This window comes from Anolis sagrei, chromosome 5 (assembly GCF_037176765.1).
Source record: "Anolis sagrei isolate rAnoSag1 chromosome 5, rAnoSag1.mat, whole genome shotgun sequence".
Classification (NCBI taxonomy): Eukaryota; Metazoa; Chordata; class Lepidosauria; order Squamata; family Dactyloidae; genus Anolis; species Anolis sagrei.
Window position 1 is genome coordinate 46,130,560 of NC_090025.1, and position 16,774 is coordinate 46,147,333.

A 16,774-nucleotide genomic window follows, 5' to 3' on the forward strand; every position below is an offset into this window, starting at 1 on the left:
AAACTATCAAGGTCCAAGGCACAGCAAGGCAGCTCCTTACAGATTAGCTATGAGCACAGAGGCTCTTCAAGTCTAGGGATTTCTAAAAATGTGATGGCACTAGAACTGAACTCATTTAAAAATTGAGATTTTAAAAGAAGCACAGCCAAATCCTCTTTCGCTACTCATATCATGATCTTTCCAAAAGAGAGGTCTTCAAGCGTTTGACAAATTGGAATGCAAGGCCAACACACACAGAGAGAAAGGGAGAGAGGTTTGAAAGTTTATACATGCAATTTGCTGCTTCAATGCTCTATCACATGATGCTTCCACTCCAGAATTTATGCTTTTCCAACACAGAATCTGTGTGTCCTCTCATAAAAGCTATTGAACTATATGGAGGTGAGCCTAGAAACTCACTACAGATTGAGAGTGTCCATGCAGTAAGTACTTGTCAACATTACGGCACAGAGAAAACTATGAAGAGGGATGCAATTATCAGTGCCCTCCCCTTGGCAAATGCAACCTTATGCTGTAGGCCAAAGTCTGACACTCAAAATTACTTAATGGATCACGTACGTACGACAGTTCCATTAGACAACACTAGCTTCATAGCTATCAATCTAATTATATGCAAGTAATGTTTTCAAATGAGCAATGGCTTTTACACATTTTCAGGAGTGAGCAGCTCAGAAAAAGTTTCCTCCTCTGAGATACCAGCTAAAATACCAACTGACTAACTGGCTTGGATTATATATACTCTCCCTTTTGGTTCCACTGAGAAGTTAACTGTATTAGAATGGGATAGTTGCAGCAGTCTATTCTGGATGTAACAAGGGCATGGACCATGGTGGCCACGCCCTTGTTTCATCCAGAATAGATTACTGCAATGCACTCCACGTGGGGTTGCCTTTGAAGACTGGAAACTCCAAATAGTCCAATGGGCGGCAGCCAGATTACTAACTAGAGCAACATAAAGGGAACATACCCCCCCCCCCACACACACACCCGTTGCGTCAGCTCCACAGGCTGCAGGTCCACTTCCGAGCACAATTAAAAGTAATGGTCTTGGCCTATAAAGTCCTATATTGTTCCGGCCCAGCTTACTTGTCCGAACATATCTCTCTCCATGTCCTGCCTCGGAGTCTAAGATCATCCGGAGAGGCCCTGCTCTCGATCACGCCTTTATCGCAAATGTATTTTGTGGGGACAAGAGACAGGGCCTTCTCGGTGGTGGCCCCCATTTGTGGAACAAGCTCCCCAGTGAAGTTAGGTCAGCTCCATCCCTCCGTTCCTTTAGGAAGAAGCTCAAGTCATGGTGCTGGGACCAGGCATTCAGGTAGCAGTCTCAATAGCAATTGCAATGTTTACGTGAACTGACAATGGACAGGCTCTGGATTAAGACTTTGGACTCTGAATTGGACTTGAATATGGCTATATGGCTGATAATAATGTTTTAAATGGACGTTTAACCTAATGTTTTTACTTAATGTGTGATATCATGTTATACTGTGTTTTGTATGTGATGGTATCAAATTGTTGCCAATGTAAGCCGTCCTGAGTCCCCCTCAGGGGCTGAGAAGGCACAAATGTTTGAAATAATAAATAAATAAATAAATAAATAAATATTAAGGAATGTAGTGTATTCTTTGATGGCCTATGTTTGATGTAATGTTTTCTCAATTATATTTCAAAGTTCTTAGACAAACCAACACTACCCCATTTCACTTTAGACACTAACTTAACTGAGGTATTATCAAGCCTTTAAAAATGGTATGGAGTTACATCAGCTCCTTTCTTCCCTCTTAGCTAAAGAGTTTGTACCTCAACTTCATCCACTGTGCACCATGATAAGATCCATCTACATAGCTGTATAATGCAGTTAAACTGACTAATACAGTCAGTATAGACCCATACAATGCAGTTGAATACAGTTAAACTGCATTATATGAGTCTACACTGACTGTATAAGGCAATTTCAAACTGCCTTATATGGCAGTGTAGATGGAGCCATAGTTTCTTAGATAAGCATATTAGGGTGGCAAATGAAAAAGGGCCCCTGTACCTTTAATAGCTTCATAGAAGAGAGAATTTCAGTGGGTGGAACCTGAAGGTATGATGCACCTAGGCTTAACTGCAGAAAGAGTATCGCCTGTGAAATTCAGGCGGCACTTTTTCCTTGACATACCATGAAAGCCTGCATAACAATTTCACAACTCTATTGATGACTACTAAGCAAATCATGGCATGACACTTAAAATAAAGCATTATACTCACATTTTTCTCCTGCACATAATCTGTAGTTATTGATCTACAAACCAATCAACTATTTTACTTCTATGCTTTTCTGTCAACTGCTAATAGTACATTAAAACTTGTGATATATGCTGTAGTTTATGTTAAGCTTTTACAAACTCTGCCAGAAGCCTGAGATTACCGGCAATGCAGACATTTCCATTCATCATTCACCTTGCTACAAGCATTTCTACAACCTAAAGTAACCACTGTTTTACAGAAAGACAATCTCTTACACAAGAAGTGATAGAGTGCTACATTGCCTCTTGTTTTAATTAAATATAGTAAAGGTAAAAGTTTTCCCCTGATATTAAGTCTAGTCGTGTCAGTTTCTGTCCATTTCTAAGCCAAAGAGCTGATGTTGTCTGTAGATGCCTCCAAGTCCAGCATAACTGCATGGAGCACCATTACCTTTCTGCTGAAGTGGTACCTATTGTTCTACTCACATTTGCTTTTTTTTAACTGCTAGGTTGACAGAAGCTGGGGCTAACAGTGGAAGCTCACCCCACTCCTCAAATTCAAACTGCCAACTTTTTGGTCAGCATGTTCAGCAGCTCAGCAGTTTAACTCACTGCACCACTGGGGGCTTTTACGAAATATACCTGATCATTAAGTATACTATAACATTCACCTTCATGTTTGCAAAGCCAAGAGCTTTCCAATACAGTTTCAGTCAAATTTCATAATTCTAGGAGGCTTAACATTTTACCATATAAATTCACAGCAGCCTGAATATGTCACACAAAACTCGCTTTCAGAGAGTGCAATTTTAATGGTTGTTGGTTAAAGCAACGTTTGGCAGCTCCATGTGCATACTGGGAACCTGATCTGAATGCCAAGTGAAACAGAATTCAACATTACCTAATGTAAACGAAAAATTATAGCCATCTACATAGCATAATTTCTCATTTTCTCTTTTTAACAAGTTAATTTACATAAAACACACAAATTAACTTGCAGCAATCTCATAATGCATGTTTTTTATTCTTACACAAATAGTCTGAAGTTTTTAAGCAATATAAATGTATCATGCATGCGCAGGGACAAATTGACCTAATAGATGAGAACAGTTTGCACTGCTGCATCATTAAGCTGCAAACTAAGAAAGATATACTATAACAGACACTAATGATTACTTTAAAGAAATTACTGCAGCCTATTGATCACAAACCCCTTTATAAATAAAAGTCTAAAAAGCAGGTTTTCAAATACGCACTTCCATTTATCCTGATTAAAATGGGCCCCATGGAACTATTACTCCATACCAAGGCCATAATTAGGCTTCATATTTCTCTTGCATATGAAATGTTGGTTTGGAGAAGGAAAGTAAATATATGTACAATATATATGTATTTTTCAAACTAAAGATACATGAAATAGAAATGTTATGAGATAAGATTTTCTGTGAGATCAAATATTCAAAGGTGAATGTTTTTTATGAGGGGAAAACCACAGGTCCAGCTATATAGACAAAATCGAAAACCTCAAAATACTTACTGTGTAATAGCATTTCTTGATACCATGAAGAAAACTGCTATATGGAAAGACATAACAACAACAACAACAACAACAACAGCAGCAGCAGCAGCAACTTTATTTTTATATCCCGCCAACCATCTCCCCTAGGAGATAGTAAAAATGTGCAAAGCATATATGGAATGAGTAAAAATGTGCGAAGCATTTATGGAAATATGACTATTTCTATCAATAGTTCCCAACTCGTGGGCTGTGGCCCACTGGTGGGCTGCAAAACCTAAAGTAAGGTCTGTGGCCGGGGGTGCATGCTACCATTGGAGGAGAGAGAGAGAAGGAAGGAAGGAAGGAAGGAAGCTATCGCAGTCGCCCATGTCCTCTCGTGGCTTCCCTGGCACGGTTGGAAAAGAGCAAACGAGAGAAGGAGAGTGAGAGAAGGAAGGCCGGAAGGCCGGAAGGCCGGAAGGAAGGAAGGAAGGAAGGAAGGAAGGAAGGAAGGAAGGAAGGAAGGAAGGAAGGGCCATTGCCCTCATCTTCTCGTGGCTTCCCCAGTTCTGTTGGAGGAGATTGAGAGAGAGGAGGAGAGGGAGAGAAGGAAGGAAGGAGGGCAGTTGCCCTCGCCCTCTCATGGCCTCCCTGATGTCATTGGAGGAGAGAAAGAGGAGGAGAGGAAAATAAAGGAAGGAAATAGGCCAGCGCTGTTGCTCTTACCCTCTTGCAGCTTCCCTGACATCTTTGGAGGACAGTGTGAGAGAGAAGGAGAGTCTCCCAAAGTTGTTGTTAGCTCTCATTGCCACACACCAATTGTAATGGGAAAGCAGCCCTTTGTAAAACCCTGTTTCATCCCCCACAGTAGTAGTTGTTGTTGTTATTATTATTATTATCTCCCATTGCCACGCATCAGTTGTAATGGGAAGACAGCCCTTTGCAAAAACCCTGTTTAGTCCTGCAAAGTTGTTGCTGCTGCTGCTGTTGCTGTTAGCTCCCATTGCCAAACAAAAGAATTGTAATGGGAAAGCAGCTCTTTGAAATACCCCAATAAGTCCCCCAAAGTTGTTGTTGTCGTTGTTGGTTAAAACCAGTAGGGACAATTGCTTGTGTCTCGCATTCTGAGTTTTGTATTTTTTTTTTCAAGTTCAGCCCCCTTTTTTTTTCTTTTTTTAACACGAGCAATTTCAGAATCCATGGATAGCCCAATCAAAGATTCGGTTTGGTTATTTTTGGTGCTGACTAAGAAAATTGCATTGGATAGACCACATCAGCTCTAGATTTTTAAATATGGTTTTCTGAGGGTGAGCAGATGGTGATTACTGGATGGTGTATGTTCTGTATCAGAAACTAGAGCTGATGTGGTCTATCCAATGCAACTTTCTGAGTGGTCTATCCAATGCAATTTTCTGAATCTAAAGGTCCCTGGTCAAAAAATGGTTGGGAAGAACTGATCTATACTGTTCTTGTGTGCCTTCAAGTCATTTCCAGTGTATGGCAATCCTAAAGCAAACCTATCATGGGATTTTCTTGGAAAGATTTATTCAGAGAGGGTTTGGGGTTCGGTTCTTTTTATTTTGTGTGTTTGCCTTCCTAAGGCTAAGGGAATATGACTTGCCCAAGGTCAGTGGGGTTTTGGGTTTTTTTTGCCAGAGGGAGAATTCATGTTGTAGTCTATCCCTCAAACCATCCCCCCATGCTGACTCTCACTATCTACATAATTAATTGTAATTAGAGCCTTTCATTCAAACAAGTTTACTGATCTCTCACCATAGGGCCAATAAGGGAAATCTGGGGCTGAGAATATATGACTCACCAAAGGTCCCAATGGGGTATCTTGTAAAAAAACAAATGTGTCTGAATAGTGTCAGAATTTGGAAAGTGGCATTTTAGAACTACAATTCTCAGGATTTCTGAGTTAGTTCTCCCAGTTGCTCTTCTGGCTAGAAAAATTCTGGGAACTGAAATCTGAAAAGGCAATTTATCCAAACTCTGGAATATTTAAACTTTTAATGTACAAACACAACCAATAAGATTTCTCACTTAAAATACCCCCTCCCAAACTCACAATTAAATTAAAATTAAATGTGCAGTAAAAACTATTTCCAAAAATGTACCTTCTTTTACATTTGTTGATAAGTGAAAACTGATATATACCATTGCTTTCTTGTTGGGAATACTTTAAACAGCATATTCAGGATAAACTGTCCCAGAAAGGCCTTACAGAGAGCTGAAATTCCATCTTTACATAATAACAATAGAAATTGAAATGTAGATCCTTTCAACTATGTAACAGAAGTCTACCAGAGTATCTGAACTGACATCTTTTATACATCAAATTAGGACACCATTTGGCCTCAAGTCATTTCTGGTGCAGCCAATCAAACATTGCTGATGCTACTGAAGAATGTCTCACATTTTATAAAACAGCTATAAAGACAAATGGAAAACAACATTTGGGCTAATTCAAACAATAGCATCTATAAAACCATGCCAACAAAGCAAAAATAAACAAACCCTAAATGTGAAGGAAAGGCACAATACATAGGGAAAAGAATGATATAAAATTAATTACCTTTGTCTTATTTTTCATTAGAAAGAGTAAATTTCCTTTCAGACGACACCATGTCTCTCTTGGCTCTGCATGCAGAAGAAAAGAAGCATTAATTTATTGCTTAAACAAAATAACAATAAAATAGTAATACGCTTTGCCTTTCATCTACTGGTTCTTCCAGAATCAGTGTAGTTGGTAGATGCCAGGTAGTGGGGGATCATTAATGAAAAGTCAGCTTCACTTGGCAGCTGATGTATAGCATGCTGCTAAATGCCAGATAAACTTTCCGGAAGGTTTATTTATTTATTTATTTATTTATTATTTGCATTTATTGACCGCCCCTCTCAGCCCGAGGGCGACTCGGGGCGGTGAACAACAACAGAAAGAAACAGTGTACAATAAGTTAAGACAACACAAACCAGACAATACAAACATAACATATACTTATTCTAAAAATCCGCTCGTCTAGTCCTGGGGTCATAGTCAAAATTCATAGTCCTAGTCCATTCCAGAGTCGTTCAAGATACACTCAGTTGAAGGCCTGCTCGAAGAGCCATGTTTTCAGGCCCCTACGAAAGGCCATCAAAGAGGGCGCCTGCCTAACTTCAGCAGGGAGGGTGTTCCACAGCCGGGGGGCCACCACTGAGAAGGCCCGCTCTCTCGTCCCCGCCAGACGTGCCTGTGAGGCAGGCGGGACCGAGAGAAGGGCCTCCCCGGATGATCTCAAGGCCCTCGTGGGCTCATAGGCCGAGATGCGGTCTGCGAGGTATTTTGGGCCGGAACCGTTTATCCTGTAACTGACAAAATTGGAGTTTGATGCAGGTACTCCACTAGGTTTTCTTTCTTTTCATTTTGCAAAGGGAAATTTGAGACAAATGCAGCTTCAACAGGTAAACAAAAATTTCCTTGGAAAATGACAATGTTTATTGTTGCATCAGATTATAGTTCTATTGTAAATACACACAAGAAAACGTGCACGCAATACTGACTGCTGGTTGGGTTATCTTTACCACTTCGGAAATAGCTTGAACGCAAATATGGTATGGGGTGCACTGCATGATAAAGTGGGTGACTACTGTTGTAATAACACAGTTTGTTAAAAAAAACACACAGCATGCCACACACAAGATTTATTAAAACTGATTTTCCATGTATTATTATGTTCAGTATAATTTTTTTTAGAAGAAAGAAAAGCCCACTAATCGAACAAAACTCAATTGCACTATATGAAGTGTATTTAATTTCTCAAGAGGGAAAGGTAATTTGCAGAAATCTGTGCTTCGTGGCTGCAAATATTCTACAGCTCTGTGGAAACACAAGTCACATCCAGAATATTCTGCTTTCATATAAGTAAATAAAATAAATCTCTCAAATTTTCATATGCTTCCTGGAGGCAAACATTTAGGAAGTACAGAGCTTCTCTCTACAAAATAAACAAAATACTCCCAAATGCATTAGGGATGACTTATTACATTTTTAACTGAAATGATATGTACCATCCAAAGATGATCTCCCCAGTCCAGGGTCTAAAACTAGTATCTTTAACTGTATGACAGTACTCTGTATCCTGTTGATAAGGATAGTTCCAGTTTACCAGTCACTGTATCCTGTAAACAATTGTGCCAATCTCCCCCCCCCCCCCCACCTCTCTCTCTATGAATATGTATATTCTTTTTGAGGATGCCATTTTAAAATATGCTAGTTTGAATTGTCAGCCTACCACACTAGCCCTACAGAAACTATTGGGCTCCAGTTCACAGTAGCCTTAGTCAGGTGGTCAATAGTTAGGGATGATGGGAATTCACCACCACCATCCAGAGAGCCATAGGTTCCCTCTTTCTACAATGTTAGTTTTCTCAACTTGCTTTCTAGAAGTTAAAGCTTTGATTACGGGAAGGAGTGGATCTCCTCTCTACTGCAGGGGTGTAAAACTTATTTTCATTGCAGGACACATCAGCATCGTGGTTTCAATAGCCTTTGTATCCATGGAGGGTCAACTATAATCTTTTTAGATAAATGTTCTGCTTTCTTTAGTATCTACCTGTCAGGACTATGGAGCAAGAGGAGGATGAAAAGGAGGGGGATTTGTCTCTCAGCAGCTTAGTCGGAGCCCATGGGTGAGGAACAGCTGGACATGCCTGAAAATGATACTGCTGTGCAGGAGCTGGACCTAACAACAGAGTTTGAGTAGGATGAAGCCCTTCCAGAGGAAGGCCAGAACTTAAAGCTCACCACCTGGTTACAGCTGAGAGTGGACACAATTCAGCTATGCTGGTCAAAGAGATTGGCTCAACAGAGAAAAGACCAGCAGTAGGTGTGTATAGAGGCAGCATAAAAGAAGGGGTGGGGAACAGGGCATTGCTGAAAGTGATAGCTGTGTTGGATATTTCAGCTGGTGACTTTGACCCTTGGACCTTGTATTGCGGATCATAGATTTGGTGAGCTGTTGGTGTGGTTTGATCCTCAGACTGGATTCTGTTAAGGATACTTCTGTGTTGAATGTGAACTGCCTTGCCTCTGCTTGCCAAGTTTTGGATGCAGCATCTTGACACTACCAGTTTGCATTTGCATTCACAGATGTCATTGAACAACAACTCCCATCAGCATATTGTGGAAATAACGGGTCTTTGTGTTGACCTGTTGGCAAGTCCCAGGATTTCTAAACCTGCTTTTAAAACATGAATTTTGCCGCTGTTTGGAAGTGCCCTTGATTAACTGCTATGTGGTCTGGGGATAATGGAATCTGCAATCCAACAGAACTTGTGGTTCTTAGGTTGGGGAAAGGTTAAAGGACATTTTAAAGTCATACATTGTATCTGCAAACTTTGTGTCAAAATTCAAACCCCACTATCATGACTAAACACAACAAACTACAGCCTTCCAGATATTACTGTATTCCAACCCATCAGTTCTAGTCACAATGTCTAATGATGCGGAATATAGGAATTGTAGTCCAGCATCTGGAAGGTCACATAAAATGACATGGTGGCCAGACTCAACCTGTGGGCCTTGAATTTGACACATGAGCTCTAGTAGATCTTCCATATAAATTTGACTATAGCTGAATGCTAAGGCATTATATAACAAACATTATACTATGTCACATTGCACAGTGTAGTTGTTAAAAGCAATTTGAAATACATGTTATTCTATCTCATGTTCATTAAAGGAACCATCACCCTCTTGCTTGCAATTCTAAGCAAGCGACAGGATGTGCACAATTCAATCAATACACCATGTGTGAAAGCCTTCAACAAAATTAATATTAAATGTTGTGGAAAATCACAGTTATCCTTTGCATAATATCCAGATATTTACAAACAGATCTTGCTTCCATTTCTGAAATGGTGAATGGAATTTCTAAAATGTATAAACTGCAATATAGACTGGATTCAAGTGTCAATTGAAGTTTCAAAAAAAAGAGGCATGTTCTTAAGATTGTTTAGTAGTTCAGGGTTTTGATTTTTTTTCACTTGCTTATGAGTGATAGGACAAAGATACACTGTGTAAAATAAACAAATAAATTGAAATTGGCTGAATTTACCAAAGCAACAGTTTCCATGGCAGATAATTTGTTGTCTCCATGAAAAATTCTGATTTTCTCCATTCCTTAGCAATGCTAAATAGGTATCAAACAAAAGGAAAACTGGCTGTAAAAACAAGAAACAAACATGCATAGATCCCAGAGATGAAGGATTTTTGCAGCCTCAGCAAAACCCTGCTTCTGTCCTGAAATCAGGAAGCATGCCACATTTTAAGTAGTTTGGCCCTAGAACAGAAGTAGAAAGATAACTTCTCCAATTGCCCAATGTAAATTAGTCAAGTTAGCATTCAACAGCAAGAATATTACTTTCATCTGTGTTTATACACCAGCAAGAGTCTAATCCACCAGAGCTCTGGCAGAAAAGCAATTACTTAGAAAGGTGTTTAGTAGCACTCAACCATTAGCAAAGAAGAAAACAGATTATACCGGAAAATCTGTGAATACTAAAGCAGTAAGCTGACAATCGCTGCCAATATTCATGCACAGGCAACTGCCAATGTGAATTACTTTTACCTATAAATTTACCATCCCTGAACACTCTGCATATCTTCAGATCTCCTTCCTTGTCAAAACAAGATGATGGACTTCTAGCCAATGAAGCCAGTTCCTTAGCATTGTATCGCATCTGGCTGTTCATGAAGATGAGGAAGTGGATGATAATAGGGATGTTAATGAATTGGTCGTAAGTGTGCAACTTCTAGTCACCAAATAAGATCAGCTGCAACATTAAAACAAAACAAAAAAAAAAAGACAGTGTAGTAGTGCACAGTCACAACTGGCTATCTTATTTCTGATTTTTTTCTGTGGACTATCAACCAACTAACAATATTGATGTCCAGAGGCGGTCCTAGGTAATTTTCAATGGTAAGCAAACAGTATTTTGGTGCACCCCCCCAACAACTAATCACTGATATATATTTTCTGTTTGTCGTGGGAGTTCTGTGTGCCATATTTGGTTCAGTTCCATCATTGGTGGAGTTCAGAATGCTCTTTGATTGCAGGTGAACTATACATCCCAGTAACTACAACTCACATATGTCAAGGTCTATTTTCCCCAAAGAGCGCCTCAAGAGCGCCCCTGGGCAAAATCAACTATACTGCAAATGCTTAGTTTGCATAATGGGTTGAACTGCCTCTGTTGATGTCAATTCATCTTATGAGGTTTTATGGATCCAGTTATTGATTCAAGTTGCATAAAATTCTGAAGAGAAATTCCACAACTTGCAGTTTAGTGGAGCGGGGCTCACAAGGATCAAAGCCCTTGAACCTTTTGATTGATACCATCTGCCAACCTTCTTCAACCGTATTCCCACAGTTCTGGAAAGAGGTCTGACTTCCCAGCAATGAGATATTGTCATCAGTTGACCCTGTCATAATTATTTAGAGGTGGCTCTCTAAAAATATTACTGGTAGAAATAAAACCTGCTAGAAAATATTTTAAATCAACACAGCTCTGTGAAGGCATTCCTATAGACACTATCCTGATGATAGCCTGCACTTTAGAATTTGCCAGAGATTCACTGCCTATGGTACTAGAATTCAAATAAAGAGGCTCATTTCTTTCTCTTACGTAATGTATGGATGCATCACAGATGGCGCCAACATAAATGAGCCTGCACCTTCTGTGAGAGAAAGAGAAATGCCTTTTGCACAGTCATTTGCACCACCTGCGGTTCTGTAAGTTCCTGTTTATAGAAATAATCAACTTTGTAAACCTATGCTGTAATCAACTTTTTAAAATGCTATCAAACTGTTTTTAGGTACAGTCTAACAGTCACATACATGGGAATAAGCACAACTGAACAGATTCAGACTTGCTTCTAGGGAAATGTCTATTAGACTATACTGATTAATTTAATACTTCTAGGGTTCTTCTTTCTCTTAAAATTGTACTTCCTAAATATGAAAGAAAGAAGGAGAGATGGAAAACCTAAGCTGAACGAAGTTCAATATTTCACACATAACCAGTCTGCTAAACTAGCTACACTCTTGTATAATTCTAATAGTTCCTATAGAGGGTGAAAAGAATTACACTATTGGGTTGTTTTAGGTGTTTTGGGCTATATGGCCATGTTCTAGAAGCATTTTCTCCTGATGTTTCGCCTGCATCTATGTCAAGCATCCTCAGAGGTTGTAACCTCACAACCACCAAGGATGCTTGTCATAGATGCAGGCGAAACGTCAGGAGAAAATGCTTATAGAACATGGCCATATAGCGCGAAAAACCTACAGCATCCCAGTGATTCCAGCCATGAAAGCCTTCAACAATAAATTGCACAATTCTCAGTCCTTCAACATAATAACAATAAGACGAAGAAGAAGAAGACAACGATGATGATGAAGAAGAAGACTTTATTTGTATTCCGCCCTTCTCCCTGAGGGGACTCAAAATAGTAGTGCTCTTAACATGTTTCAATGGTTACAAACCAAGTGGAAAGAAGACACAATTATTTGGCTTGGACCAGGTCATCTGAATCAGAGTCTTCTCCTAAACCAATCTCCCAATTCACTACACCCTTTTAAGCACCTGTTTCCCTTCAGAGAGTGAGGTGGGGAAGTTACAGGAGATAAGCTGCAACTACTTAGAAGGGCCTGTCTTTGGAATGTCCTTCCAAATAGGCCAACCAATATTATTGCTCTAGACATCTAGGAAACACACTTTTTTGGGGAATACTGAGAAGATCTGCAGGGCTTTGCTGTTGCTACTGCTAATTTATATGATCTTTATACTGGACTAGCTGTGCCCTGCCACGCGTTGCTGTGGCCTATAGTAAAACTTATCAAAGTTGAGGTAGATATCTGGACTATTATGAAAGAGAGGTACCTACCTATTCCTTCCCCCTTTTCCTCCCCCTTTCTCTCCTTTCTTCCTTCTCTACCTCTTTCTTTCTTTCCTTTCACTACTTGGTTTCATCCTTCTCTCTTTCCTTCATTCCCTCCCCCTTTCTTCCTTTGCCTTTCTTCCCTCCCTGTTTGCTTCCTTCTTTCTCTTTTTATTTCCTTTTATTTCACCACCATCATAACAATAACAATAATGCAATGCATTGCCTCTGGGACCTGACACCTCTCCCATTCCCCCTAAAAGGGTCTCATAGGAATAATAGCATAATAATAATAATAATAGAAATAACAACCTTTACCCGCCACGCGTTGCTGTGGCCAACCTTCCCTCTTTCTCTCCTTCTTTCCCCCCTTCCTTCCTTCCCTCTCATCTTTCCTTCTCCTCTTCCTTCTCTATCTCTTTCCTTCCTTCCCCCTTTTTCTTTCTCTTCTGGTCTCTTTTCTTCCTTCTCTCTTTCCTTCTTTCCTTCCCTCCCTCTTTCTCTACATCTTTGCCCTTCCTTCACTCCCTCTTTCCTTCCTTTATTCCCTTTTTCCTTTCCTTCTCTCCTTCCTTCCTTCTCCCTTTTTCTTTCCCTCCCTCTGTCTCTCATTTCTTCCTTCTCTACCTCTTTCCTTCCTTCCCCCTTTTTCTTTCTCTTCTGCTGTCTCTCTTTTCTTTCCTTCCATCTTTCCTTTTCTTTCCTTTTCTTCTTCTTTCTCTAACTTTCCTTCCTTCCCCTTTTTCTTTATCTCCCTTTCTCTTTCTTCCTTCTTTCCTTCCTTCCTGTCTTTCCTGGATTTTGACAGGGTGGGAAGGGGCGGGGTGGGGTTTGGAGGTGGCGTGAAGTAAAAGGAGGTAAGATTGGGGCAGGGGAGTGATGGAGCGTGGGGTTGTGTGTGTGTGTGCGGCGGCGGGGGGAGTGATGGAGCATGGGGTTCCGTGTGTGTGTGCGGCAGTGGGGGGGAGTGGGGTTGCGCGTGTGTGTGTGGCGGTGGGGGGAGTGATGGAGCGTGGGGTTGCTTGTGTGTGTGCGGCGGGGGGAGTGATGGAGCGTGGGGTTGTGTGTGTGCGTGCGGCAGGGGGTGTGTGTGTGTGGGAAGCGGCGCGGCAGGGCTTGGAGTGGGCATGGCTTCCGCAGAGGGAACGTTGGCCAGAAGACTGTGTGCGCGCGCCAGGGAACTTGCGGCTGGGCACCAATGTGCATGCTCAGTTGTTTTGCCGTTTTGTGAGTGTGTTGTTGTGTTGCTTTTCATTTTGAGTAGATATGTTTGTACCTTATGGGTTGTGTTATGGGCATGGGAATTTTGGTTAAGTTTCGTTGGGGGGTTTGTGAGTTTTGTTGTTTTGCCGTTTTGTGAGTGTGTTGTTGTGTTGTTTTTCATTTTGAGTAGATATGTTTGTACCTTGTGGGTTGTGTTATGGGCATGGGAATTTTGGTTAAGTTTTGTTGGGGTTTTTTGAGTTTTGTTGTTTTGCCGTTTTGTGAGTGTGTTGTTGTGTTGTTTTTCATTTTGAGTAGATATGTTTGTACCTTGTGGGTTGTGTTATGGGCATGGGGATTTTGGTTAAGTTTCGTTGGGGTTTTTTGAGTTTTGTTGTTTTGCCGTTTTGTGAGTATGTTGTTGTGTTGTTTTTCATTTTGAGTAGATATGTTTGTACCTTGTGGGTTGTGTTATGGGCACGGGGATTTTAGTTAAGTTTCGTTGGGGTTTTTTGAGTTTTGTTGTTTTGCCGTTTTGTGAGTGTGTTGTTGTGTTGTTTTTCATTTTGAGTTGATATGTTTGTACCTTGTGGGTTGTGTTATGGGCATGGCAATTTTGGTACAGTTTCGTTGGGGGGTTGTGGAGTTTTGCTGTCCGGTTGAACCAACCTAACAGATTTATATATATAGATTATATTCAATGTTATAAGAATGTAAATGCTATTTTATGTAAGTGCCATTGGTCATTTGCTTAGAAGGCCATTCATTTGGGTGAAGTGGTTGCTAGTGGCTTCCATGTGAGTGAGATGGTTAATGTACAGGGTTGCAACTCAGCTGTAAATGAACTTTCCAAGGTATTAAACCAATCTTGGGTGATAGATTTAATCATGTCAGATCAATTGTCTACAGTTCAAATTAAAACCCAAAGCAAATCAACACTATACTGACATGGAAGCCACAGGGCTGGGAATTGGCAAGCCTTTGAAGTAGAGTGACCAACTTCCCAAGTTTGGAGACGAAAACACTAGACTCCCAAGAAACCATTTAGTCTACAATACCACCAAATTTACCTCTTCTGCAATTGCTAGGAAAATTTGTCAATGAGTTATCTGAAGGCAACCAAGCTTTAATTATTTTGAATGCATTTAAGGAGAAAGGTAGTTAAACCTTAAATGTAAAAAAAAAAACCCAATGAAAACTCTGAGAAGCACTTTGCTTTCTTGAAATTTGCTGCAGGATCATTTACTCCTGAGCAGACACAGAGTAATAACATCAGCATTGTCAGGAGGTGAGATGTTCAAACTAGTGAAAAATGTCACACAGAAACAGAGCCCTTATCCTCATCATATTCTAGATGCATCCTTCATAATTTAATATGCGCTAGAGATTTGCAGTCATGAATCTTATCCCTCTATTAATCTGCTATAGTCTACTAAACACAAAAATGTCAATAATGGGACCTTTTTCTAAAATAAGGCATTCCTGTGAATCAGAATATATTTTTTTCTTTGCAATTTGACTGAATGACTGGACTGGAGAAGACGGGGGACAATTTTAAATCTCTGAAGAACCTAAGAAGAGGAGCACTCGGTCAGACTAATAGCCTGGATCTGGAATTATGTTCCCACAAAGGCTTCCCAGATGCCTGTGAGAGATTCCGAAGAAAAACATGAATGGGAAAGTGCCACTTCAATCATGTTCCCTAAGAAATAGTATGGAGGTCACTTAGGACCTCTTCCATGGCTCTTTGCTGGTACGTCGACAATGAAAGGGAAGACATGCTTGTGACACCCTGTGCACCCTCCCTCCTTTCCTCATCACACAGAGGGAATAGAAGAGGATGATTTGGCACCCTTTCTCTCCCCACATCAGATGGCAGAAAGAGCAGAAAGCATGTTGCCCTGCCAACCCTTTCTGCCATCACACAGCAAAAAAGGGAGGAAAGTGCAGTTAGCTCCGCTGGAGCTACCCAAACCACACTTTCCTCCCCATAATGGAGAAGAAACACCTTTTGGCATCACTCCTCCACTTTGGTAGGAATGTGGATGGGGCCTGCCATGCATCATATGATGGTGCATGGCAGGCCCCATCCTTGCCGCAAATAAAAGCAGCAAAGTGGTGCAAAAATGCCCTGTATGAAGAGATCCTAAGACTATATATGAATAAGGTTTTCTTGGTAGTCATGAATGCACAAATGAAGACATCTTAGTGTGGTTCTCTCCATATTTCCACTGGCTCTTAAAGATCTTTTTGTTTAGTAAAACCTTTGGCAACTGATCTTGCTGCAGATGGGAGTGAGTATTTCTGCAGTTTCTTCTATTGGTGAGGTGTTGCATTATGTTTATAATTTTTCAATGTGTTTGTCATTGTTCTGATTAGTAGTAAACCACCTTCTCATTCAAGGAACAAATAAAACTGAACATGTAAATAAAGAATAGTAATCACAGCTAGCTTCTTCTCTGTGTTCCTTATTTTGCAGAAATACTCCATTCCCTAGCCTCAGCCTATTGGCAACTAGGTTCTGATTTTCAATCTCTTTTTAAATCCCATTTTCATTTTGGGAAGGAGTGAGGAAGGAAAGAAGGATTAGATTCCAAAGGAAGCCAATAAAGATACCCAGGCATTCAAAAAAGCTAGAAGCAGAGAGACTAGAAGCTGCTGGTGCTTATTTTAGGTTCTTTCAGGATAACCTAAACTTTCACGCTTTGCTGTTCTACAAAGAGAAGAGAATTGTTCCTTGTTTATATAAGAGTACAACACTCACAGTGATCCATGGATCTTGGAGTCCCCGTGGACAACAAGTTAAACATGAGCCAACAATGTGATGTGGCGGCAAAAAAAGCCAATGGGATTTTGGCCTGCATCAATAGGAGCATAGTACCTAGATCTAGGGAAATAATGCTACCTCTCTATTCT

At 40.4% G+C, this 16,774-nt stretch overlaps 1 protein-coding gene across 3 annotated transcripts in view; it reads right to left on the reverse strand.

The window, feature by feature from the left end:
- INPP4B (inositol polyphosphate-4-phosphatase type II B) overlaps positions 1 to 16,774 on the reverse strand; it is a 314,390-nt gene that overhangs the window by 243,057 nt on the left and 54,559 nt on the right. For 2 of the 3 annotated variants that reach the window (XM_060778904.2, XM_067468684.1), the window contains exons 2-3: positions 10,347 to 10,551; positions 6,311 to 6,375 (exon numbers count right to left, since the gene is read on the reverse strand). In XM_060778904.2, the coding sequence (XP_060634887.2) occupies positions 6,311 to 6,375; positions 10,347 to 10,470 (189 nt within the window). In that variant the 5' untranslated portion in view covers positions 10,471 to 10,551. The remainder of the gene's footprint in view (positions 1 to 6,310; positions 6,376 to 10,346; positions 10,552 to 16,774) is intronic. The other variant, XM_060778903.2, reaches the window with a different exon arrangement.